General features: G+C 54.6%; 1 protein-coding gene across 1 annotated transcript in view; it reads right to left on the bottom strand.

Moving 5' to 3' along the window:
- Positions 1–26,793, bottom strand: part of LOC142249800 (uncharacterized) — a 67,256-nt gene that overhangs the window by 25,591 nt on the left and 14,872 nt on the right. The window contains 5 exon segments of the mRNA XM_075321690.1: positions 12,255–12,409; positions 13,000–13,188; positions 13,589–13,649; positions 13,729–13,803; positions 25,293–25,366. Of these exon segments, the coding sequence (XP_075177805.1) occupies positions 12,255–12,409; positions 13,000–13,188; positions 13,589–13,649; positions 13,729–13,803; positions 25,293–25,366 (554 nt within the window).

Raw genomic sequence — 26,793 nt, 5'->3', positions numbered from 1 at the left:
CAGAAGCCGGGGACTGGATTTATAAGCGCCGCCGCCGTAAAAGCGCGGTCGGCGCCCAGTCCCCGGCGAACTACAAGTCCCAGCCGCGCCGCCGCTCCCGGAGCGTCCGGCGCGGTAGTTCCCAATACACAAAGTCACTCAGCAAAGCTGCAGTGACTGTAACCCTTTACTGTCCCCGGCGCACTAGCACACCCAGCAAGTCTGGAGTGTGCTGTGTCTGTGTGTCCCGGGGACACAGAGTACCTGTAATGGTGCAGGGCCATGTCCCTGAACGGTACTCCAGCTCCGTATCCAGCAGGTTCAAATGGGTCTGTGCATGGAGCCCGGCGTCAGAGCTTTGAGGCCGGCAGGATCCCACTTCCTCAGAGCCCCTCAGGGGGATGTGGAAGGAAAGCAGCATGTGGGCTCCAGCCTCCGTACCAGCAATAGGTACCTCAACCTTACAACACCATTAACGGGTGAGAAGGGAGCATGCTGGGGGCCCTATATGGGCCCTCTTTTCTTCCATCCGAAATAGTCAGCAGCTACTGCTGACTAAAATCTGTGGAGCTATGCATGGATGTCTGACCTCCTTCGCACAAAGCTTGAAAACTGGAGAACCCGTGATACCACGGGGGGGTATAGCCAGAAGGGGAGGGGCCTAGCACTTTTTAGTGTAGTGCTTTGTGTGGCCTCCGGAGGCAGTAGCTATACCCCAATCGTCTGGGTCTCCCAATAGAGCGCTGAAGAAAGGCCACTTTCCGTGATAGTCGAGAGAGTGAAACATCCGTCAGAGACTCGAAAGGCGGCTTCTGGAGAGCAACTAGTACCCTGTTCAGATCCCATGGATCTAACGGCCGCTCGTACGGGGGGACGATATGACAAACCCCCTGCAGGCACGTGCGTACCTGCGGACGTCGTGCTAGACCAGGGGTGGGGAACCTCCGGCCCGCGGGCCGCATGCGGCCCGCCATGACCTTTTATGTGGCCCCCGGGCAGATTCCCGGGGGAGGCAGTGCTGGTGCTGTCACCGCAGTTTGCTGCCGCCGGCCCTTTAAATCCACACATTGCTGTTTGTGCTGCAATGTGTTCTCCCGTCGGCCAGTGCCAATTGTGGGCGGGTCTACAGCAGCCTCAGCTTCCAGCCTTGTGTGTCCGCCCCCTGCCCTCCGGAGATCAGTGCCTGCCTTCTCCTTCTGATGCAGTGTCCGGCTCCTGCACTCCGGTGATGTGAGTGCAATGCTGCTGTGAGTCCAGCGCCGACCCTCTGCTGCTATGTGCCCTGCCCAATGCTTTGTGCCTCCTCACACCAGTTCTGTAAACCCTCACCCCCAGAGTTGCATGAAACTCTCAGCGCAGTGTGGCCCCCAATGTCGTGTGTGCACCCCTCCCCCAGTCCTGTGTGCAGCCCATCACCCAGTAGTCCTGTTTGCACCCCCCCAATCCTGTGTGCACCCCTCCCCCAGTCCTGTGTGCAGCCCCCCAATGTCCTGTGTGCACCCCCACACAATCCTATGTGCAGCCCATCACCCAGTCCTGTGTGCACCCCCCCAGTCCTGTGTGCACCCCCCCAGTCCTGTGTGCACCCCCCCAGTCCTGTGTGCACCCCCCCAGTCCTGTGTGCACCCCCCCAGTCCTGTGTGCACCCCCCCAGTCCTGTGTGCACCCCCCCAGTCCTGTGTGCACCCCCCCAGTCCTGTGTGCACCCCCCCAGTCCTGTGTGCACCCCCCCAGTCCTGTGTGCACCCCCTCCAGTCCTGTGTGCACCCCCTCCAGTCCTGTGTGCACCCCCTCCAGTCCTGTGTGCACCCCCTCCAGTCCTGTGTGCACCCCCCCAGTCCTGTGTGCACCCCCCCAGTCCTGTGTGCACCCCCCCCCCCCAGTCCTGTGTGCACCCCCCCCCAGTCCTGTGTGCACCCCCCCCCCAGTCCTGTGTGCACCCCCCCCCCAGTCCTGTCTGTGCCTCCAGCCCCTCCAGTGGTGTCTGTGCCTCCAGCCCCTCCAGTGGTGTCTGTGCCTCCAGCCCCTCCAGTGGTGTCTGTGCCCCCAGCCCCGCGTGTGGTGTCTGTGCCCCCAGCCCCGCGTGTGGTGTCTGTGCCCCCAGCCCCGCGTGTGGTGTCTGTGCCCCCAGCCCCGCGTGTGGTGTCTGTGCCCCCAGCCCCGCGTGTGGTGTCTGTGCCCCCAGCCCCGCGTGTGGTGTCTGTGCCCCCAGCCCCGCGTGTGGTGTCTGTGCCCCCAGCCCCGCGTGTGGTGTCTGTGCCCCCAGCCCCGCGTGTGGTGTCTGTGCCCCCAGCCCCGCGTGTGGTGTCTGTGCCCCCAGCCCCGCGTGTGGTGTCTGTGCCCCCAGCCCCGCGTGTGGTGTCTGTGCCCCCAGCCCCGCGTGTGGTGTCTGTGCCCCCAGCCCCGCGTGTGGTGTCTGTGCCCCCAGCCCCGCGTGTGGTGTCTGTGCCCCCAGCCCCGCGTGTGGTGTCTGTGCCCCCAGCCCCGCGTGTGGTGTCTGTGCCCCCAGCCCCGCGTGTGGTGTCTGTGCCCCCAGCCCCGCGTGTGGTGTCTGTGCCCCCAGCCCCGCGTGTGGTGTCTGTGCCCCCAGCCCCGCGTGTGGTGTCTGTGCCCCCAGCCCCGCGTGTGGTGTCTGTGCCCCCAGCCCCGCGTGTGGTGTCTGTGCCCCCAGCCCCGCGTGTGGTGTCTGTGCCCCCAGCCCCGCGTGTGGTGTCTGTGCCCCCAGCCCCGCGTGTGGTGTCTGTGCCCCCAGCCCCGCGTGTGGTGTCTGTGCCCCCAGCCCCGCGTGTGGTGTCTGTGCCCCCAGCCCCGCGTGTGGTGTCTGTGCCCCCAGCCCCGCGTGTGGTGTCTGTGCCCCCAGCCCCGCGTGTGGTGTCTGTGCCCCCAGCCCCGCGTGTGGTGTCTGTGCCCCCAGCCCCGCGTGTGGTGTCTGTGCCCCCAGCCCCGCGTGTGGTGTCTGTGCCCCCAGCCCCGCGTGTGGTGTCTGTGCCCCCAGCCCCGCGTGTGGTGTCTGTGCCCCCAGCCCCGCGTGTGGTGTCTGTGCCCCCAGCCCCGCGTGTGGTGTCTGTGCCCCCAGCCCCGCGTGTGGTGTCTGTGCCCCCAGCCCCGCGTGTGGTGTCTGTGCCCCCAGCCCCGCGTGTGGTGTCTGTGCCCCCAGCCCCGCGTGTGGTGTCTGTGCCCCCAGCCCCGCGTGTGGTGTCTGTGCCCCCAGCCCCGCGTGTGGTGTCTGTGCCCCCAGCCCCGCGTGTGGTGTCTGTGCCCCCAGCCCCGCGTGTGGTGTCTGTGCCCCCAGCCCCGCGTGTGGTGTCTGTGCCCCCAGCCCCGCGTGTGGTGTCTGTGCCCCCAGCCCCGCGTGTGGTGTCTGTGCCCCCAGCCCCGCGTGTGGTGTCTGTGCCCCCAGCCCCGCGTGTGGTGTCTGTGCCCCCAGCCCCGCGTGTGGTGTCTGTGCCCCCAGCCCCGCGTGTGGTGTCTGTGCCCCCAGCCCCGCGTGTGGTGTCTGTGCCCCCAGCCCCGCGTGTGGTGTCTGTGCCCCCAGCCCCGCGTGTGGTGTCTGTGCCCCCAGCCCCGCGTGTGGTGTCTGTGCCCCCAGCCCCGCGTGTGGTGTCTGTGCCCCCAGCCCCGCGTGTGGTGTCTGTGCCCCCAGCCCCGCGTGTGGTGTCTGTGCCCCCAGCCCCGCGTGTGGTGTCTGTGCCCCCAGCCCCGCGTGTGGTGTCTGTGCCCCCAGCCCCGCGTGTGGTGTCTGTGCCCCCAGCCCCGCGTGTGGTGTCTGTGCCCCCAGCCCCGCGTGTGGTGTCTGTGCCCCCAGCCCCGCGTGTGGTGTCTGTGCCCCCAGCCCCGCGTGTGGTGTCTGTGCCCCCAGCCCCGCGTGTGGTGTCTGTGCCCCCAGCCCCGCGTGTGGTGTCTGTGCCCCCAGCCCCGCGTGTGGTGTCTGTGCCCCCAGCCCCGCGTGTGGTGTCTGTGCCCCCAGCCCCGCGTGTGGTGTCTGTGCCCCCAGCCCCGCGTGTGGTGTCTGTGCCCCCAGCCCCGCGTGTGGTGTCTGTGCCCCCAGCCCCGCGTGTGGTGTCTGTGCCCCCAGCCCCGCGTGTGGTGTCTGTGCCCCCAGCCCCGCGTGTGGTGTCTGTGCCCCCAGCCCCGCGTGTGGTGTCTGTGCCCCCAGCCCCGCGTGTGGTGTCTGTGCCCCCAGCCCCGCGTGTGGTGTCTGTGCCCCCAGCCCCGCGTGTGGTGTCTGTGCCCCCAGCCCCGCGTGTGGTGTCTGTGCCCCCAGCCCCGCGTGTGGTGTCTGTGCCCCCAGCCCCGCGTGTGGTGTCTGTGCCCCCAGCCCCGCGTGTGGTGTCTGTGCCCCCAGCCCCGCGTGTGGTGTCTGTGCCCCCAGCCCCGCGTGTGGTGTCTGTGCCCCCAGCCCCGCGTGTGGTGTCTGTGCCCCCAGCCCCGCGTGTGGTGTCTGTGCCCCCAGCCCCGCGTGTGGTGTCTGTGCCCCCAGCCCCGCGTGTGGTGTCTGTGCCCCCAGCCCCGCGTGTGGTGTCTGTGCCCCCAGCCCCGCGTGTGGTGTCTGTGCCCCCAGCCCCGCGTGTGGTGTCTGTGCCCCCAGCCCCGCGTGTGGTGTCTGTGCCCCCAGCCCCGCGTGTGGTGTCTGTGCCCCCCAGCCCCGCGTGTGGTGTCTGTGCCCCCCAGCCCCGCGTGTGGTGTCTGTGCCCCCCAGCCCCGCGTGTGGTGTCTGTGCCCCCCAGCCCCGCGTGTGGTGTCTGTGCCCCCCAGCCCCGCGTGTGGTGTCTGTGCCCCCAGCCCCGCGTGTGGTGTCTGTGCCCCCAGCCCCGCGTGTGGTGTCTGTGCCCCCAGCCCCGCGTGTGGTGTCTGTGCCCCCAGCCCCGCGTGTGGTGTCTGTGCCCCCAGCCCCGCGTGTGGTGTCTGTGCCCCCAGCCCCGCGTGTGGTGTCTGTGCCCCCAGCCCCGCGTGTGGTGTCTGTGCCCCCAGCCCCGCGTGTGGTGTCTGTGCCCCCAGCCCCGCGTGTGGTGTCTGTGCCCCCAGCCCCGCGTGTGGTGTCTGTGCCCCCAGCCCCATGCCCCCAGTTAATTAATTGCTTCACCCAATATAGCAGGGTCATTTAAACATTGATAATTTTGTGCGGCCCCCGAAGGTTGGTAGAAATTTCCAAATGGCCCCCAACAGAAAAAAGGTTCCCCACCCCTGTGCTAGACGCTTCTGAAAAAACACCAATAGCGCCGAGACTTGCCCTTTAAGGGAGCCGAGCGACAAGCCCTTTTCCAACCCAGATTGCAGGAAGGAAAGAAAAGTAGGCAATGCCAATGGCCAGGGGGACACTCCTTGTACAGAGCACCAGTAAAAGAAAATCTTCCACTTCCGTGGTAGATCTTAGCAGACGTGGGCTTCATAGCCTGTCTCATGGTGGCAACGACCCCTTGGGATAATCCTGAGGACACTAGGATCTAGGACGCAATGGCCACACAGTAGGTTCAGGGCCGTAGAATTCAGATGGAAAAACGGCCCTTGGGACAGTAAGTCTGTCCGGTCTGGTAGTGCCCACGGTTGACCGACCGTGAGATGCCTGTCGCCAGAGCTCTTTGATCGTCATGAAAACCGGGACCCTGCTGTTGTGCCGATTCGTGAAACCCGTCCGGGTGCAGAGACCATTCTCCTGCGTCCACGCCCTGGTGACTGAGGAAGTCTGCTTCCCAGTTTTCTACGCCCGGGATGTGAACTGCGGATATGGTGTATGCTCTGTCTTCCACCCCTAGCAGAATCCGGCGGACTTCCTGGGAGGCTCGCCGAATGCGTAGGCCGCCTTGGTGGTTGATGTATGCCACCGCTGTGGATTGTCCGACTGAATTCGGATCTGTTTGCCTTCCAGCCACTGCAGGAAGTCTTGCAGGGCAATATACACTGCCCAGAGCTCCAGGCAATTGATCTGAAGAGTGGACTCCTCTGAAGAGAGTCCTTGATCGTCTGAGAAAGGGGGACGTTCCTGTGTAGGGACATCAGCTTCCCCTCCCATTAGCGAAGAATGTTCTATTGAAGTGGACGCAGATGAAACTGCGTGAAAGGGACTGCCTCTGGATGAGGTGTCTCCTTGAAGGAGGGACTGCACCCCCGTCTGTAGTGACCGCTGTTTGTCCAGTGGAAGCTTCACCATCGCTGAGAGAGTGTGAAACCCCAAGCTAAGATATGCCAGCGATTGGGTTTAACTTTGAAAAGTTGAGGACCCACCCGAAACTCTGGGAAGTCTCCAGCGCCATGTTCAGGCTGTGTTGGCATGCCTCTTAAAAGAGTGCCTTGACAAGTAGATGGTCTAAGTAAGGGATCACAGGGTGACCCTGAGAGTGCGGGAGTGGTCCCACTGCTGCCATGAACTTGGTGAAAACCCGTGGGGCTGTCGCCAGACCGAAGGGTAGGGCTACGAACCGAAGATGCTCGTCTTCAATAACGAATCGTAGCAAACGCCGGTGCTCTGGAGCAATCGGCACGTGGAGATAAGCATCCTGATGTCTATTGATGCTAGGAAATCTCCTTGAGACATTGAGGCAATGACGGAGCGGAGGGATTCCATCCGGAACCGCCTGGTTTTCACGTGCTTGTTGAGCAGTTTAAGGTCCAGAACGGAACGGAAGGAGTCGTCCTATTTTGTCACCCCGACCAGATCGGAGTAAAAAGTGTCTCTTGTTCCTGAGGAGGAACCGGGATTACGACTCCTACTGCCTGCAGAAGAGCCTCGGCTCGGCCGGTGAGGAAGTTTTTGCGACAAACTGTCTCTCACCCACCGGCCATTGACCTGTGGCAGTTAAATGTCGCTAAAGCGGGGGGAGTCTGCCACCGACCGCGGACGCGGAGAGAGAGGGCTGAAAGTCATGAGGAAACCGCCTTGGTAGCGGTTCCTCCGGCTGCCTTCTCCGGGCGCGATTGAGCCCGCCAGGAACCTGCGCCCCTCTGAGCCTTTTGAGTCCTGTTGGACGAGGGCAATTGGGACGTGCCCGAGCCTGGGAAGGACCGAAACCTCGACTGTCCCTTCTCCTGATGGGTCTTGTTTGATAGCTGGGGTAAGGAAGAATCCGTACCCTTGGACAGTTGAATGATTTAATCCAACCGCTCACGAAACAGTCTGTCACCAGATGAAGGCTATCTGGTTAAGCACTTTCGTGGAAGCAGCATCTGCTCCAATCCCTTAACACTAGGAGCGTAACAACACGGAGTTGGCGGACGCCACTGACGTACGGCTCGTAGAGTCCAGGACAGCATAAACAGCTTGAGTCGCAATGCCGACATTGCGAGGTGAAGGACGCTACTGCGGCCAAGATGTACATGTGACCGCGTCCCTCTGCGCAATACTAGCTGAAATAGCTTGGAGTGCCTCTATGGCTGCGAATGCCGGGGCAACCGACCCGCCGATAGCCCTCTGGTTGCAATCTGTCTATGAAGCTATCTGTCTGTCAATGGCATCTTTAAGTGAAGTCCCATCTTCCACTGCAACTATAGATCTAGCCGCAAGCCTGGAGATTGGGGGATCCACCCTTGGAGCGCTTGAGCACGTCAGGGGGGGAAGAGACAACGCGTATCCTCAATACGGTTGGAGAAACGCTTATCGGGATAAGCGTGGTGTTCCTGGACTGCTTCTCTGGAGTCAGAGTGACCAGAAAAGTACTCAATATACGCTTGAGATACCGAAATAGGGATTTCTTCTGCTGTGAAGCTGACCCCTCCACTGGAGGAGTTGAGGGAGAAATACCCAACCTTCCATTGATGGACGCTATAAGATTATTCACTATAGCGTCACCATCCGGTGTATCCGGATTGAGAGCGGTCTCAGGATCAGAGTCCTGAACAGCTACGTCTGCATCATCATACAGAGAGTACTGTGATGAAGTCGAGGGCCGTTCTTAGGGAGCTCGCTTAGGCCGTCTGGGACTGTCGTCCGTGTCAGAGCCTGCACCCTGGGATGCATGGGACCCTCCTGGAGCCATGATTTGTTTCGAAATCAGGGTGGCCAGGGGCATTGAATCAACATTGCCCAAGGTCTGTCTGGACTGCAAAGTCTGTAAGATGTCAGTCATAGTCACAGACAATATATCAGCGGAAACTGCAACTCCGTCCCTGTCTCTGGACAGGGATCACAGGTGGTTCTTTTGGCCACCTGTAGCAGAGACCCCGTTGAGTAATTGCACACACTGGGGGTCCTGGAACAGTATCGCATGCAGTACAAGCAGCATAGAAAGCCTGTGCCTTGGCACCCATGCTTTTTTTTTTTTTTTTTTTTTTTTTTTTGCTGTTGCTGTCTAGCCATCTAGGAGCATTAGCCAAGAATAGCGACCGTACAGTGCAATGTATAGCATACAAGCATGAAGTACAATAAACACTTCAGCACATGCAGTACAAGGAGCATAGAAAGCCTGTGCCTTGGCACCTTTGCTTTTCTGCTGCCGTTGTCTAGTTATTCAGGAGCATTAGCCAAGAAAAGCGACATACAGTGAATGTATAGCATACAAGCATGAAAATAACCACTGCAGCACATGCAATCCAAGCAGCATTGAAAGCTTGTGCCTTAGCACCCTTGCTTTTCTGCTGCTGTTGTCTAGTCATCAAGGAGCATTAGCCAAGAATAGCGACATGCAGTGAATGTACAAGCATGAAAATAAACTCTGCAGTACATGCAATCCGAGCAGCATTGAAAGCTTGTGCCTTAGCACCATTGCTGTTTGCTGCCGCTGTCTAGCCATCTAGGCGGGTAGACAGCCAAGAATAGCCCTTACAGTGCAATGTAAAGCATACAAGCATAAAGGACACATGACACTGCAGCACATGCAAGACAAGCAGCATATAGAGTCTGTGCTTTAGCACCCCTGATCTTTTGCTGCTGTTTCTAGGTCTGCATCCTGAATAGCGACCGTACAAAAGTACAACAGGACACTTCGGCATTAGTGGGTCAGCACTTTAGTTGCCGCTTACCGCCCGCACAAAAGCGGGTGTGTGGCGCCGGAATCCTGTGCTGGTAGCTCAGCGCTTGTCTCCGTTTTCCCGCTCTGCGTGCCGGAATGGCTGCCGGCGTCCAGAGGAGAGGGGCGGGCCGAGGGCGTGCCCGAGACAAGAGCGGGAACCCGGCGCCCACTGTGTCTAGTGAAGGGGGCTGGAGAATGCAAATAAGGCTCCAGCCCTCGGCGCTGCTATAGAACAGCGTCTCTCCCTTTCCCTGAGTGACAGGGTGGGGGCGGGAACGAAGCGGCGCTAGGCCGCAAAAGCCGGGGACTAAAGTTAGAAGCGCCGCCGCCGTAAAAGCGCGGTCGGCGCGTCCCCGGCGCACTACAAGTCGCAGCTGCGCCGCCGCTCCAGGGGCGGTCGGCGCGGCGGTCCCCACACGTAAAGTCCCCCAGTAATCTGCAGGGACTATAAGCCCAGCGCACAGCGCTACAGTCCCCGGCGCACTAGCACACCCAGCAAGCCTGGAGTGTGCGTGGCCTGCCATACGGGGACACAGAGTACCTGAAAGTTGCAGGGCCTTGTCCCTGAACGGCACTCCCGCTCCACATCCAGCAGGTTCTATGGGTCTGTGGATGGAGCCCGGCCTCAGGGCTTGGTGGCCGGAAAGATCCCACTTCCTCAGAGCCCCTCAGGGAGATGGGGAAGGAAAACAGCATGTGGGCTCCAGCCTCCGTACCAGCAATAGGTACCTCAACCTTACAAACCGCAAGTGGGGTGAGAAGGGGAGAATGCTGGGGGCCCTAGTATGGGCCCTCTTTTCTTCCATCCGATATAGTCAGCAGCTACTGCTGACTAAACAGTGGAGCTTATGCATGGATGTGTGCCTCCTTCGCACAAAGCTTGAAAACTGGTGAGCCAGTGATCCCACTGGGGGTGTATAGCCAGAAGGGGAGGGGCCTTACACTTTTTAGTGTAATTGCTTTGTGTGGCCTCCGGAGGCAGTGCTATACACCCAATCGTCTGGGTCTCCCAATGGAGCGCCGAAGAAAAAACAAAAAAAAACCACGTTCATACTCACCTTACCTCACCTCTCTCCCTGCAGCATCGCTCCTCCTCCAGTCTGTGTCAGCGACATCGCTGTGCGCACCGCTAGTCACCACTCAGCGGCCGCCGGCACAGACAGGAGGACATCGCGGTGCTGCAGGGGAACGGGGACGGCTCCACTTAGCGGCCGCCGGCAGCCAGGAGGAGATTGCGGTACTGCAGGGGGAACGGTGACAGGTGAGTGTACTGATTCACTGCACCCCGCGCTGATTATGATGCACGGGGGGCAGTGAATACAGCCGCACATGATCACTCCAGGCTGTAGTTGCCAGGGGTGATCATGTGGGCCGGCTGTTTATCCCTCGTCCATCATCCCGCCCACATGTCAGCGCTGAGAGATGATGGGCGGGATGATGGGCATGCATATTAAATGAGCGGGTCCATGTGGTCACAGCAGGCACGGCTGCAGCCTGCTCATGCCCCCGATGACCTGCTCCACCGCAGCACCCTCATTCCGCGCAGCCCTACATTCAGACCATAAGACGCACCCCCACTTTCCCCCAACATTTGGGGGGAAAAAAAAAAGTGTGTCTTATGGTCTGAAAAATACGGTAATTGGATTGTAATTTCCACAATGTCTGCTATTTCAACCTTCTCTGCGCGATTCCTAAAGCTTAACATGGACAAAAACAGAGTTCATTGTCTTTCCCCTTCCTCACTCATCTCCTCCATCACACCTATCCATCAAACTTGATGGCTGCTCACTCTCCCCAGTCTCACAAGCTCGTTGCCTTGGAGTAACCCTCAACTCTGCTCTATCCTTCAAGCCACACATCCAAGCCCTCTTCACCTCATGCAGACTACAACTCAAAAAATATCTCCCGGATCCGTGCTTTCCTTAACCAAGATTCAGCAAAAACATTAGTACATGCCCTCATCATCTCCCGCCTCAACTACTGCAACCTCCTGCTCTCTGGCCTCCCTTCCAACACTCTTGCACTCCTCCAATCTATCCTAAACTCTGCGACCCACTTAATCCACCTCTCCCCTCGCTACTCCCTAGCCTCGCCACTCTGCCAATCCCTTCACTGGCTTCACATCGCCCGATGACTCCAGCTCAGAACATTAACCATGACATACAAAGCCATCCACAACATGTCTCCTCCTTACATCTGTGACCTAGTCTCCCGTTACCTACCTGCACGCAACCTCAGATCCTCACAAGATCTCCTTCTCTACTCTTCTCTTATCTCCTCTTCACACCATCGTGTACAAGATTTCTCCCGTGCCTCCCCCATACTCTGGAACGCTCTACCTCAGCATATCAGACTTTCCCCTACCGTGGAAAGCTTCAAGAGGAACCTCAAGACCCACCTCTTCCAACAAGCCTACAACCTACAATAGCCCTCAGTCCAGTAGACCACTGCGCAACCAGCTCTGTCCTCACCTATTATACCCTCACCCATTCCCTGTAGACTGTGAGCCCTCGCGGGCAGGGTCCTCTCTCCTCCTGTACCAGTCTGTTTTGTACTGTTAATGATTGTTGTACGTATACCCTCTTTCACTTGTAAAGCGCCATGGAATAAATGGCGCTATAATAAATAATAATAATAGCCAGAATAACTAATGTGAATCACACTTTTTTTGCTTGTGAGTATTGATTTGAATGACAATGAATAAACCTGGTCTGGACAAAGTGACACTTTCTTCAATATAATATTTTGTCGCACAATCTGCATACAATTTCGGGGACTCAGATTTCTGCCAACCCCCCCCCCCCCCGGTAGTTTTGCTCTCAATCATTCTTGCATGATTTTAAGCTGTTATTTGGGTTATTATCCTGGAGTAAGACGGAAGCCTTTTCTTACAAAGAAAAACAGCCAAGCTCAGCTACATTTTACCCTAAATCTTCACATCTGTAAATAACAAATGGAAACTTGTTATGTCTGATGAGACAGAGGAGGAAAAACCTTTTGTTCCCAATTCCAAACAGTGTGTTTGGCAAAAAGCTGCAGAGGATTGGTCTGTGTTTTACATATATCGGGGTGCAGTATAGGGCAGTGTGACCATGACCCTGCTTGTGTGTGTAATGAGGTGTGGAATACAAAATTTTGGGTAATTCTGAAGCACATGGCACGTCAGTTGCACCACACACTAGTGCACACATTGTATGAATGCGGCCCACTATGTGTGTCTACACCTATATTAGCACTACTACATTGTGGGAAGATCAGTAGTATAACCAGGATTCACATATAAAATAATAAGAATCTCTCAGTCGTCCGTGTAACGCATTACTGCTGCACTACCTTGTGATTCCGGAGGACAACGAAGCCTAAGCCATACATATAGTTCTTTCTTTTCATGATGCTGACTCTCTGCAGAGGCACATGCACGTATGGCCGCAGCGCTTTCACCACACTCTGCGCTTTAGTCTCTGAAAGGATTCCATCGATAACGACAGCTGTGGATGGGGAAGATGAAGTCTTCAATTAACTACCACCACAGAGGTCAAACTCTCACCCATCATGACACCACATCCCCCTCCCTGTCACTCCCCATCCCCTTGTGACTCCCAGCGCACCCCCATCTCCCCCAGCACTCCCCCATCTCCCCATCCCCTCATCACTCCCAGCACTCCCCCATCCCCTCATCACTCCCAGCACTCCCCCATCCCCTCATCACTCCCCCATCCCCTTGTGACTCCCAGCGCACCCCCCATCCCCTCATCACTCCCAACGCTCCCCCATCTCCCCATCCCCTCATCACTCCCCCATCCCCCATCACTCCCCCATCCCCCCCCCATCTCCCCATCACCCCCCCCATCTCCCCATCATCCCATCACTCCCAGTGCTCCCCCATCTCCTCATCACTCCCATGTCACTCCCCATCACTCCCCAACCCCTCGTCACTCCCAGCGCTCCCCCCATCTCCCCTGCCCCTGTCACTCCCCATCCCCTCGTCACTCCCCATCTCCCCTCCCCGTCACTCCCAGCTCCCCATCTTCCACTGCTTGTCACACCCAGAATTACCCATGCCCTGCCTGTTACTCACTGGACGTCCTAGGCCTGGAAGGCCGCCTTCTTCTTTTCTTGGTAGTAGGCAGGGAGACCTTCTTCCCATCATTAGTATTCTGGTTGGCCTGGCTCTGGTTGGCCTTGCGTTTCTTGGCATTTCGTGAACTAGGGATGGGTGACCCTTTGACATCTTTCTGGGAATCTCGGAGAGGCAAGTGGTCAGACCCTACACAACAGGAATAGGATTTACATTATATTTAGCTACCTCACGGGTTCCTGTGCCCCTCACTTTGGGATTGGAGGCATGGCTGCTGTGACATCTGTCAGTCTGTCAGGTGCCATACATCTACCGGCCACCATGTTAGCGCCCCTCACCACCTGCTATGATACAGTATGAGGTGCCGGATAACCCCTTATACATACTATGGTCCTCTCAGAATGCAGGACCTCAGTGGTCCACTACTTTTTACCCATCACAACATATTGTATGTCCTGCTGTGGTGCAATGTGGAAATGACTGCACTGCGGAACACGAAGACTAAGGCTCTGGATGTTAGAGTATACACCTTCTGTAATAAAAAAATCAGATGGGGATTCTGAGGAGTGTAACCCAGCCCATGACCTACCTGCCCGAAGCGCACTGCACTGCCAACACCTTTCCTTAGATAAGACGTTCACCGCCTTACACTGCGGGAGACAAGATGGAAAGGATTAGAGGAGGTGCGTGGCCCACACATCCCGCCAGCCCCGGGGCCGCACAGCTCACCTGCAGACAGATCCACCGGTCACAGTTGGGCTTATATTTCAGATTTACTTTTTTTCCTTTAAAATGTAGGGTGCCCTAAAAACCGAAACAAACATATAAAACAGCAAACGCCAATGAGGTGGGAAGGGAGGAGAGGACAGACACTGGCAACATATTCCTTGTGCAGAAACTGACGACTGGAAGGCGACAGGAATACTAAGTGACCCCCAACATATACAGTGTACACAGCCCCTCGCTAGAGACACGTACATGCAGGAGCGCCTACCATTTGGCCTCCACCGTTGTGTAATGAGCAGTTCTGCACCTTTCAATTTCTCCCAATATTAAAAGGGAACCTGTCACCACTTTTTTGGTCTATAAGCTGCAGCCATCACCACCGGGCTCTTGTATACAGCATTCTAACATGCTGTATACAAGAGCCCAGGCCGGGGGTATAACAACACACTTTAAAATACTTACCTGACGGTCGCGCGGTGGGCCTTATGGGCGTCTCCATTCTCCGGTGCGGGTGCCGCCAGTTTCGGCCATCTTCGTCCTCTTTCTGAAGCCTGTGTGCCTGATGCGTCTACGTCATACACACTCGCCGATCCTGCGCCGGCGCACTACAATGCTTTGATCTGCCCTGCTCAGGACCTCAATGCCGGCGAGTGTGTATGACGTCGGACCCGTCATGCACCGCGGCTAGAGAATGGGAACAAAGATGGCCAAAAGAGGCGGCGCCGGGACCGGACAACGGAGACACCCATAAGGCCCACAGCGTGACCGTTAGCTAAGTATTATAAAGTGTTTTTTATGTTATACCCCCGGCCTGGGCTCTTATATACATGTTATATGTTAGAATGCTGTATATAAGAGCCCGGTGGTGGTGGCCGCAGCTTATAGGCCGAAAATGTGGTGACAGGTTCACTTTAACATCTCTGCTTTGAGTCAGAGAATAGAAACTTTTTTCTCCTTTACATTCAGAACCTCTGACCTGACCTTGTTACAATGCATCAGTGTAGACAGAAGCCACACACAGCTCTCCCCTCTACACCGATACATTGTAACCACACCCCAGCTGGGCGAGCAGAGACTAGGTGAGGATCAGATTCTTGATGTAAACAATTCCCGACTGCAATCTCAAAGATGGAGACAGACATGAGAAAGGAGCAGAACTAAGCATTACACAGTGAGTGGTAGCCAAAGTTTGGACCGGTTCTTTAAGAAAGAAAAAAAATGGAGCCAAAAGGCATGTTTTATTATTATACACTGGCCGGCGTCACTGGAAATCACATTTTCCAGGTGATTGTAACAGCAAATCTCCCAATGCCGCTCAGCGCCGCTGCTGTCTGGAAGGAGGATGGAAAATCTACGACATCAGCTGAATACACAGGACACGTCCCTTTGGCTGCTGCCCTCCAGGACAAGGAGACGAGGCATCCCGGACACTGGAGACCCTCATCTAAATCAGATCACTCCACTTCTCGCAGGATGGACATCAGCAGCCGCCATTCTCTTATCCACGGCCAGGAGCAAATATGTGACGAGAAGACGCTGCAGGTATAACAACGCGATTGCAAGAGCGTGCGCGGAATCATCTGGTGCAGGCCTATGTAAATGAAGCTTCATCGCTGTGCGATAGGAAGGTCCGACACGTCCAGTCCTCACCAGGTGCCGGATGTCACAGCTGAGTGATGGCACAATTGTATCCAGTCTCCTGTCCTGTAATCATGGAAGTAAAAGGTATAAACTGGGACACGCTGCGACAAACCCTCAGCTGTGAGTGCTAGGAGAGGAGAGAGTCTGGATGAGAGTATAAGGGGGCACGGCGATTGATTTAGCGGAGCAGACGCACCTGGACTGAGCTCCGGCCATCCTGTTGAATATCCTGCAAGTGACCCCTGCAATCCAGACTCACCCGGTCCCAAAGAAAAGCTCCTGGGTAGCGGAGTCGCCCCTGGCTTCTGTGAGGCGATGTGGCAGAGTTCTGGTCCAATGAGACACGCGCACACTTTGGAGGAGAAGTGCCTCTCTGCTTGCTGGGGCCGGCGGCCATTGGCTTGGAGGAATGTGCCAGAGAATCTCCCTTCCCGAATCTACAGGCTTACACTGGAGGGTCCAGCAGCTCTGAACCCTCTAGGATAAGAGGGTAGAAGCACAGTGGTGAGTGCCCTGAAAGGGGGACCCCCGCAGCGTCCTCCAACAAGCCATCACTCGCGCCATCGGCCATCTTCCTTCTCTTAGCCCGGCAGACACCCCAGACACTACTGCAGGTTTGATCCCGCAACTGGGAAGAGGAATCATTCATTAACAGGCCCAGTCTGGTCTTGGGCACACGGATTAATGAAAGTGGGTCCTGGAGGCTGAAGCCCCTGTACTGAGGGTTGGTGGAGCTGGATGCCCTGAGGAATCCAGGATATAACAGGGATTGAGCATCTATTTATGATAGGGCCCACTCATGCCATAGCCCGCCATCCTGTCAGCGACTCATGTCCACATAAAGTCAAAGGATTGAGGAACGTCCCTATCCTACTTCTGTGCCAGTGCTAACTAAGCCCCACATACAAAGATGAGCTGTGCCAAGTATTCCAGGGCAGCTGACAAGCTTAAGGAATTTGCTATGGGGGAACCCCCAGGCACGCCTCGAGCTTCAAGAGGAAATAATCGTAGTACGGCAAATATCAGACCCTTGATATTGAAGAGGAGGAGGAAGGAGAGGAAATAACCCTATAACAGGTCTCTGATCAGCTTCTACAAGCTATATCCGTATGGGAGACCTCTTTAACAGGAAAGATAGAAGAGGTCCACTCCGAGGTGGCACTCCATCTGGACCTACAAGCTCTGAGAGGCCGTGGTCGAGACAAGCGTATAGCAGATTGAAGACAAGATGAACCCTATGACCTCTAAATTAACCAAGGTGGCAGGATCAAAAAGCAGACAACCTTAAAAGAAGGGAATTTTGTTACTTACCGTAAATTCCTTTTCTTCTAGCTCCAATTGGGAGACCCAGACGATTGGGTGTATAGCTACTGCCTCCGGAGGCCACACAAAGTATTACACTAAAAAGTGTAAGGCCCCTCCCCTTCTGCCTATACACCCCCCGTGGGATCACGGGCTGCTTCAGTTTTAGTGCAAAAGCAAGAAGGAGGAAAGCCAATAACTGGTTAAACAAATTCAATCCGAAGGAACATCGGAGAACTGAAACCATTCAACATGAACAACATGTGTACCCGAACAACCAAAAATCCCGAAGGAACAGGGGCGGGTGCTGGGTCTCCCAATTGGAGCTAGAAGAAAAGGAATTTACGGTAAGTAACAAAATTCCCTTCTTCTTCGGCGCTCCATTGGGAGACCCAGACGATTGGGACGTCCAAAAGCAGTCCCTGGGTGGGTAAATTAATACCTCAAGTTTGGACTGTAAAAACAGCCCTTCCCTACATGGAGGCAACCGCCGCCTGCAGGACTCTTCTACTTAGGCTGGCATCCGCCTAAGCGTAGGCATGCACCTGATAACGCTTGGTGAAGGTGTGCAGACTCGCCCAGGTAGCCGCCTGGCACACCTGCTGAGCCGTAGCCTGGTGCCGTAATGCCCAGGACGCACCCACGGCTCTGGTAGAATGGGCCTTCAGCCCTGATGGAACCGGAAGCCCAGCAGAACGGTAGGCTTCAAGGATTGGTTCCTTGATCCATCGAGCCAGGGTGGATTTGGCAGCCTGCGACCCCTTGCGCTGACCAGTGACAAGGACAAAGAGTGCATCCGATCGGCGCAGGGGCGCCGTGCGGGAAATGTAGATTCTGAGTGCTCTTCACCAGATCCAACAATGCAAATCCATTTCATATCGATGAAATGGATAAGAACAAAAGGAAGGTAAGGAGATATCCTGATTGTGATGAAAAGGGGATACCACCTTAGGGAGAAACTCCGGAATCGGGCGCAGCACTACCTTGTCTTGGTGAAACACCAGGAAGGGAGCTTTGGATGACCGCGCTGCTAGCTCGGACACTCTCCGAAGAGACGTGACCACTACCAGAAAGGCCACTTTCTGTGAAAGTCGAGAAAATGAAACATCCCTCAGAGGCTCGAAGGGCGGCTTCTGGAGAGCAATTAGTACCCTGTTCAGATCCCATGGGTCTAACGGCCTCGGTACGGAGGCACAATGTGACAAACCCCCTGCAGGAACGTGCGTACCTGAGGAAGTCGTGCTAGGCGCTTCTGAAAGAATACAGACAGCGCTGGAACTTGTCCTTTAAGGGAGCCGAGCAACAAACCTGTTTCCCAACCCGATTGCAGGAAGGAAAGAAAAGTAGGCAATGCAAATGGCCAGGGAGACACTCCCTGAGCAGAGCCCTAAGGCAAGAATATCTTCCACGTCCAGTGGTAGATCTTGGCAGACGTCGGCTTCCTAGCCCGTCACATGGTGGCAATGACGTCATGAGATAATCCTGAAGACGCTAGGATCCAGGACTCAATGGCCACCCAGTCAGGTTCAGGGCCGTAGGATTCAGATGGAAAACGGCCCTTGGGACAGTAAGTTTGGCCGGTCTGGTAGTGCCCACGGCTGGCCGACTGTGAGATGCCACAGATCTGGGTACCACGACCTCCTCTGCCAGTCTGGGCCGACGAGGATGGCGCGGCGGCAATCGGAGCTGATCTTGCTTAGCACTCTGGGCAACAGTGCCAGAGGGGGAAACACATAGGGTAGCTGGAACTGCGACCCATCCTGAACTAAGGCGCCTGCCGCCAGAGCTCGTTGATCGTAAGACCACACCATGAAACTCGTGACCTTGGTGTTGTGCCTAGACGCCATTAGGTCGACGTCCGGCCTCCCCCGAAGGCCCCAGATTTCCTGAAACCCGTCCGGGTGCAGAGACCATTCCCCTGCGTCCATACCCTGGCGACTGAGGAAGTCTGCTTCCCAGTTTTCTACGCCCGGGATGTGAACTGCGGATATGGTGGATGCTCTGTCTTCCACCCACATCAGAGTCCGCCGGACTTCTTGGGAGGCTTGCCGACTGCGTATTCTGCCTTGGTGGTTGATGTATGCTACCGCTGTGGAGTTGTCCGACTGAACTCGGATCTGTTTGCATTCCAGCCACTGCTGGAAGGCTTGCAGGGCAAGATACACTGCTTAGATTTCCAGAACATTGATCTGAAGGGTGGACTCCTGCTGAGTCCACGTACCCTGAGCCCTGTGGTGGAGAAAGACTATTCTCCACCCTGACAGACTCACGTCTGTCGTGACCACCGTCCAGGATGGGGGTAGGAAGGACCTTCCTTTTGACAATGAGGTGGGAAGAAGTCACCACTGAAGAGAGTCCTTGACCGTCTGAGAAAGGGAGACGTTCCTGTCTAGGGACGTCGACTTCCCATCGCTTTGGCGGAGAATGTCCCATTGAAGTGGACGCAGATGAAACTGCGCGAAAGGGACTGCCTCCATTGCTGCTACCATCTTCGCTAGGAAGTGCATGAGGCGTCTTAAGGGGTGTGACTGGCCTTGAAGGAGAGACTGCACCCCCGTCTGTAGTGAACGCTGTTTGTCCAGCGGAAGCTTCACTATCGCTGAGAGAGTATAGAACTCTATGCCAAGATATGCCAGTGATTGGGTCGGTGTCAGATTTAACTTTGAAAAGTTGATGATCCACCCGAAACTCTGGAGAGTCTCCAGCGCAACGTTCAGGCTGCGTTGGCATGCCTCTTGAGAGGGTGCGTTGACAAGTAGATCGTCCAAGTAAGGAATCACAGAGTGACCCTGAGAGTGCAGGACTGCTACCACTGCTGCCGTGACCTTGGTGAAAACCCGTGGGGCTGTCGCCAGACCTAAGGGCAGGTCTACGAACTGAAGATGATCGTTTTCTATAACGAATCGCAGCAAACGCTGGTGCTCTGGAGCAATCGGCACGTGGAGATAAGCATCCTGATGTCTCTTGATGCTAGGAAATCTCCTTGAGACCTTGAGGCAATGACGGAGCGGAGGGATTCCATCCGGAACCGCCTGGTTTACACGGCTTTTTGAGCAGTTTTAGGTCTAGAACGGAACGGAAGAGCCGTCCTTTTTTGGCACCACAACGAGATTGGAGTAAAAACCGTGACCTTGTTCCTGAAGAGGAACAGGGATTATCACTCCTTCTGCCTGCAGAAGAGCATCGGCTCGGTCGAGAGGTGGGGAAGTTCTGAAGAATCGAGCCGGAGGACGAGAACAAAACTCTATCCTGTACACGTGAGACAAAATGTCTCTCACCCACCGGTCTTTGACCTGTGGCAGCTAAATGCCGCCAAAGCGGGAGAGTCTGCCACCGACCGCGGATGCGGAGAGAGAGGGCTGAAAGTCATGAGGAAACCGCCTTGGTAGCGGTTCCTCCGGCTGCCTTCTTTGGGCGTGATTGAGCCCGCCAGGAGTCTGAGCCCCTCTGAGCCTTTTGAGTCCTTTTGGACTAGGAAAATTGGGACCAGCCCGAGCCTGGAAAGGACCGAAACGTCGACTGTCCTTCCTTGGGTTTTGTTTGATCTGGGCTGGTGTAAGGAAGAATCCTTACCCTTGGCCTGTTTAATGATTTCATCCAATCGCTCAGCCAACAGTCTGTCACCAGATAATGGCAAACTGGTTAAGCCCTTTTTGGAAGCAGGAGCTGCCTTCCATTCCCTTAACCCCAAGGGTCTGCGCAAAACCACGGAGTTGGCGTATGCCACCGGCGTACGGCTCGTAGAGTCCAGGACAGCATGAATAGCGTAAGTCGCAATGCATGCGAGGTTAAGGACGCCACCTGCGGCACAGATGTACGTGTAACAGTGTCTATCTGCGCAAGACCAGCTGAAATAGCTTGGAGTGCCCATACGGCTGCGAATGCCGGAGCAAACGACACGCCGATAGCTTCACAGACAGATTTCAACCAGAGGTCCATCTGTCTGTCAATGGCATCTTTAAGTGAAGTCCCATCTTCCACTGCAACTATGGAGGATGGCGCGGCGGAGAAAAGCTTGTCTGGATAAGCGTAGTGTTTCTGGACTGCTCCTCTGAGTCAGAGAGGCCCAAAAAGTACTGAATTTACGCTTGGGATACCTGAAATGGAATTTCCCCTGCTGAAGCTGCCTCCTCCACTGGAGGAGCTGAGGGAGAAATATCCACCAGTGTATTGATGGGCGCTATGAGATCATTCACCATGGCGTCCCATTAGGAGCATCCAGAATGAAAGCGGTCTCAGGATCAGAAACCTGACCAGCTACCTCATCATACAGAGAATCCTCTCGCTGAGACCCTGACCAGTGTGTGAAGTCGAGGGTCTCTCCCAGCGAGCTCGCTTAGGCTGTCTGGGACTGTCGTCCGTGTCAGAGCCTTCAGTCTGGGATGTATGGGACCCCCTTGGAGCACGGATTAGTTCCAACTGAGGGAGACCGGGGAGCCTTGATTCAACAATGCCCTTGGTCTGAGTCACCGCCCTGGACTGCAAAGTTGCTAGAATTTTGTTCATAGTCCAAGACATTTTATCAGCAAAAAAACTGCAAACTCTGTCCTCTGGACAGTTTCACAGGTGGCCCTCTCTGGGCCACCACTAGCAGAGACTCTACCCATTAGGGGTTAGTGGAACCTGCCGGTAAAACAGCCTCACGTGCGGTACAGACAGCATAGAAAGCCTGTGCCTTGGCCCCCTTGCTTTATGCTGACGACATGCTGTTGTCTCCTCAGAGCTATCTAGGGGTATATCGCCAAGAAGCGACCGTACAGCCACAAGTCTCAGCCGCGCCGCAGCCTCCAGCGCGGCAGTTTCCCACAGATAAACTCACTCAGCTAAGCTGCAGTGAGTATAGTCCAAGCGCGCAGCGCTGTTGTCCTCGGCGCACTAACACGCCCAGCAATGCTGGCGTGTGTCTGTGTATGGTCTTGCAAATATAAGTACAAGGATAAAGTACACAAAAAAAACACTGTGGCAATAGTGGGGTCAGCACCAAGGTGCTGCTTACCGCCCGCATAAGCGGGTAAGTGGTCGCCAGAATCTCTTTGCTGGGTCTCCCAGAGCCTGTGTCCGTTCTCCAGCTTAGATTGCCTGCAGGAATGGCTGCCGGCGTCCTGTGAAGAGGGGCGGGCCGTGGGCGTGCCCTAGACAAGAGCGGGAAACTGGCGTCCCCCTGTGCCCAGTGAGAGGGCTGGAGTATGTAAATAAGACTCCAGCCCTCGGCGCTGATCATTGTACAGCGTCTCGCCCCTTCCCTGACTGGCAGGGTTGGGGGCGGGAACGAAACGTAACTAGGCCGCAAAAGCCGGGGACTAGATTTATAAGCGCTGCCGTTGTAAAAGCGCGGCAGCGCGAAAGTCCCCGGCGCACCACAAGTCTCAGCCGCGCCGCAGCTCCAGCAGCGGCTGGCGCGGTAGTTCCCGACACATAAACTCACTCAGCTAAGCTGCAGTGAGTAAAGCCCAAGCGCGCAGCGCTACTGTCCCCGGCGCACTAACACACCCAGCAACGCTGGAGTGTGTCTGTGCATAGACTGTACGGGGACACAGAGTACCTTAACGTTGCAGGGCCTGTCCCTGACGATACTCCGCTCCATTCCAGCAGGATCTCCGGGTCTGTGGATGGAGCCCGGCCTCAGAGCCTGGAGGCCGGTAAGATCCCACTTCACCAGAGCCCTTCAGGGGGATGGGGAAGGAAAAACAGCATGTGGGCTTCCAGCCTCCGTACCCGCAATGGGTACCTCAACCTTAACAAACACCGCCGACAAAAGTGGGGTGAGAAGGGAGCATGCTGGGGGCCCTAGTATGGGCCCTCTTTTCTTCCATCCGACATAGTCAGCAGCTGCTGCTGACTAAAACAGTGGAGCTATGCGTGGATGTCTGACCTCCTTCGCACAAAGCATAAAACTGAAGCAGCCCGTGATCCCACGGGGGGTGTATAGGCAGAAGGGGAGGGACCTTACACTTTTTAGTGTAATACTTTGTGTGGCCTCCGGAGGCAGTAGCTATACACCCAATCGTCTGGGTCTCCCAATGGAGCGCCGAAGAAATAGGATGTGTTGAAATATCCATGTTATCAGCCTGCCAAAGAGTTCAGAGGGACAACAACCCGAGAAATTCTTGAAAGTCTGGCTCAAAATCACCCTGGGAAATGGCGTCTCCTCGAGTCTTACAGTGGAAAAGTCCATAGAGTGCCAACAAGACCTCTTCCTCCAGGTGCACCCCCCTAGACCATTTTTGGCAAGACTCCAACTGTAAAAAGGGACCTGGAGAAACAGAAAGGAACCGTTTCCATTTTTCCTGATTTCTCTGTGGACCTGCAGAAACAACGGGCCCCGTTCTTAGAGGTCAAAATCACTCAGAGAAATATTCTGTATTCAATGGTTTACTCTGCATGTCTTCGAATTATCTGTGAGGGCAAGTCGCTGTTTTTCTCCACCGCAGATGAGGAGGCGGAGTGGCTTCAGCTGCACCCGGGTAGTAGGGGGAAGTGACTATACCCTACGCGCTAACTTCTCCAACTTGAAAAGTTATATTTCTTCGCTGTGACAGGAGAGATGGAACTCCTTTTCCTCTTTGGTTTTTACCCTCAAGGGGTTTTCCCTTTCTTATGCGTTTCTTAAGACATACTGATGGAGCTCTTGCCCACTGTGGATGCTATAACATCCATACCCAACACTGGAATCAGTTGCGGTATCCCCTTATTGGTGCACGGTTGATTGGTTTAAACTGCTGATTATTGTTTATGGATGAGAGTATGACCAGACAGGACAATGGTGAGGAACTGGAAGAAAGTGCTACAAAGTTACAGAACTTTTCATTATACGATGGCGAAGAGTCAGCCCGCCCGTCCCTAACTTGAAACCTCCTCCGGACCACCAAACAGACAGCACCCTTGGGTCACCACCCTCTCCCCCCCGCCCCATTGGGTCACTATATTTCTCTCGTTTCATGCCCCTATCGGACCAGCCAGCATTCTCGCATAGGATCTTGTGTTCACACACGATCAACCACACGGGCAGTGAGTCCACTAATCCAGGGATGGTGACCCTGCCATTGAGGATGGATTGTGAGATCACCACCTCCGGAGTTCCTGCCCCGTGTACTTTACAGTGCAGACACCCAGTTTACAGCTGCTCATACAGTCACTAATCTGTAAACCAGCTGTGCCTCGGATTACACAGCAGAACGCTGGAGGGGCCAACCTAGAGAAAGGAGGCTAAAAGTGCAGAGCAGTCACAGGAGCGCCAGCTGTGAAACTGGGAAAAGAGAACATTATTGGTGAGTGGCACTATGAAGGCCAAAGGAGCAGCTGTAAGGCACAGTGCCCCACCAGAAACCACCACAAGGCGCTGTGCCCCCCAATATTATAAGGTGTTGTGCCATAAATAGGAAATGCTGGCACAATATGGAGACCTCCGAGGTGACGACTCTTATAGACATATCACAATCTCTACCGGCATACCGGCAGGGGTCACATGCCTGGAAACACCTCTCCTCCCAACCTAAATGTGATGTTGAGTCATTTAATGCAGCAGCTTCTGGCATCCTGCTAAGTGCAGCCCCCCATCATTTGTGGGGTAGATCTCAGCATTCAGTAAAGCAGGAGACTCCTCGGCATGTGCAGCGGCACCACAGTCTCCTTTATCTGCATTATACCTTCAAGGACTATTCCCTCTTTGTCCTATGTTGCAGTGTAGAACGGGGAGGAGGGGGACAGACATGCCGCAGCCAGCCTCGGGTAGCGGCGGACCGACTCGTCGCAACCAATGGGGAGCTGGATCGATTAGACGCAACCATGAGGGGGGGGGGGACGACGACAGATTAGCAGCAACCACGAGGAAGGGGGGGGGGCGATTATCCGCAGCAATGGGGAGGGGGGGTTTGTTTGGGGGATGGATGACGATTAGCCGCAACCATTGGGAAGGGGGGGGGGGGGGAAGACTGATCAGTTGCAGGCATCTTCATGCTAAAGGAATCAGGACAGACTGTAGATCAGCCACCTGCCATACACGGCGCAGTGACATTACTCCTGTGTGTCATGTACACTGCATAACCTGGAGACACTGTGCCCCCACTGTGTTACAAGCACACAACCTCAGCTGGGCTATAAACACACACGTTGTATACCGCGCTCTCCGCTGGACTAATATTATATATACGCATATACACACACACACACACACATATACACACACACACACACACACACACACATACATATACATACACACACACACACAAATGTTGTACACTGCGCTCTCCACACCTCAACATACACAAAGGCTGTATACCACGCTGTCCGATGGGCAATATACACAAAGGCTGTATACCACGCTGTCCGATGGGCTATGAATACACAGGTTGTATAACGCGCTCTTTGTTGGGCTATACACACACACAGATTATATACCACGCTCTTCGCTGGGCTATATACAGACAGGTTAGACCATATACAGACTCTGCATCTTCTGCTGGGCTATATACACCGCACAGATGTTCCCATAGTGTGTCAAGGGCAGGTAAATGGCTGCGCCCCACAAACTAGTGGAACGTCTGCTGCAGCCATAGGAGGCCCTGCGATTCTCCTGTCTCCTCCATCTTTCCAGAGCACCGCTGCACAGGTGGACAAGTAACCTTGTTGGCTTCCATGCATCCGACGGCCTCTTCCACGAGGGAAAACTCCACGCAGACAGAGCCGGAGCTGTAACCTGTGGGACAGCATGTGATAGACGGGATGTCAGTTAGTATTACATCCAGAGAAATGGCATTTCCTTTCAGCCCCCCTCCCCCAAAAACAGATATACACAGCTTTATGGACAACCAGTGCACTTCCCGATATACTGCCTATAGCTGAGTACATCGGGACGTGCAGGAGAAGCAGATATTCAGCCTGTTACAATTTAATGTACAGTCAAGGAAAAGAGCCTCAGGGTCCTCTTCTAATAAACCTAATTAACATGAAGCCCCCGAGGCGCTGTGTCCACAGCATTATCCCCGGCGTTGATGGGGTTACGTGACATGACGTCTCGGAGGCTTGGTCCATACAAATATAAACACATAGATCTCTCTACAGACGACATTATCCTGCAGTCGAGGTGACAGAGGATACACGGATGCTCAGAATCTGCACAAGGAATAATCTTCCTCCCCATAATCACAGTAACACAAGCCGCACACAACAGTGGAGAGAGAGCGCTGGGTGGGACCACAGGATGGGACCCCCACCTCTGAACGATTAATACTCCGGCACCAGGCATCTACACGAGGGACCGCGTATGGAAAGTATGTGGCTCCTGCGGCCTTGGTGAACGGACATTGTATATGAGGGGGTGGGCAACTGCCTGGAAAAGAAAGCCTTATATTCCTTGTCTGCTGTTCTGAAACTGGGCTCTGTCAACTCTGCAGACCTCACACCTCACAGATCTGATGTCCATGGACAGCAAATACACAAGGTATTTCTAAGCAGATTACAGTAGGATCCTGGCCGGACCACTATCTAAAAAGGTACATTGAGGGCCTTGCCCTCCCTAAGGATAGCGATCGGGCAGCTGCTTACCACAAATATGAAAATATATTATATATATATATATATATATATATATATATATATATATATATATATATATATATATATATATATATATATATATATATATATATATACACATACATATATATATATATATATACACATACATATATATATATATATATATATATATATATATATATATATATATATATATATATACACATACATACATATATATATATATATATATATATATATATATATACACATACATATATATATATATATATATATATATATATATATATATATATATATATATATATACATACACATACATACATACATATACACATACATATATATATATATATATACACATACATATATATATATATATATATATATATATATATATATATATATATATATATATATATATACACATACATACATATATATATATATATATATATATATATATATATATACACATACATATATATATATATATATATATATATATATATATATATATATATATATATATATACATACACATACATACATACATATACATATACATATATATATATATATATA

This window comes from Anomaloglossus baeobatrachus, chromosome 8 (genome assembly GCF_048569485.1).
Source record: "Anomaloglossus baeobatrachus isolate aAnoBae1 chromosome 8, aAnoBae1.hap1, whole genome shotgun sequence".
NCBI lineage: Eukaryota > Metazoa > Chordata > Amphibia > Anura > Aromobatidae > Anomaloglossus > Anomaloglossus baeobatrachus.
The sequence above is the reverse complement of the archived record's forward strand: the minus strand, read 5'-3'. Positions and strand labels throughout refer to the sequence as shown.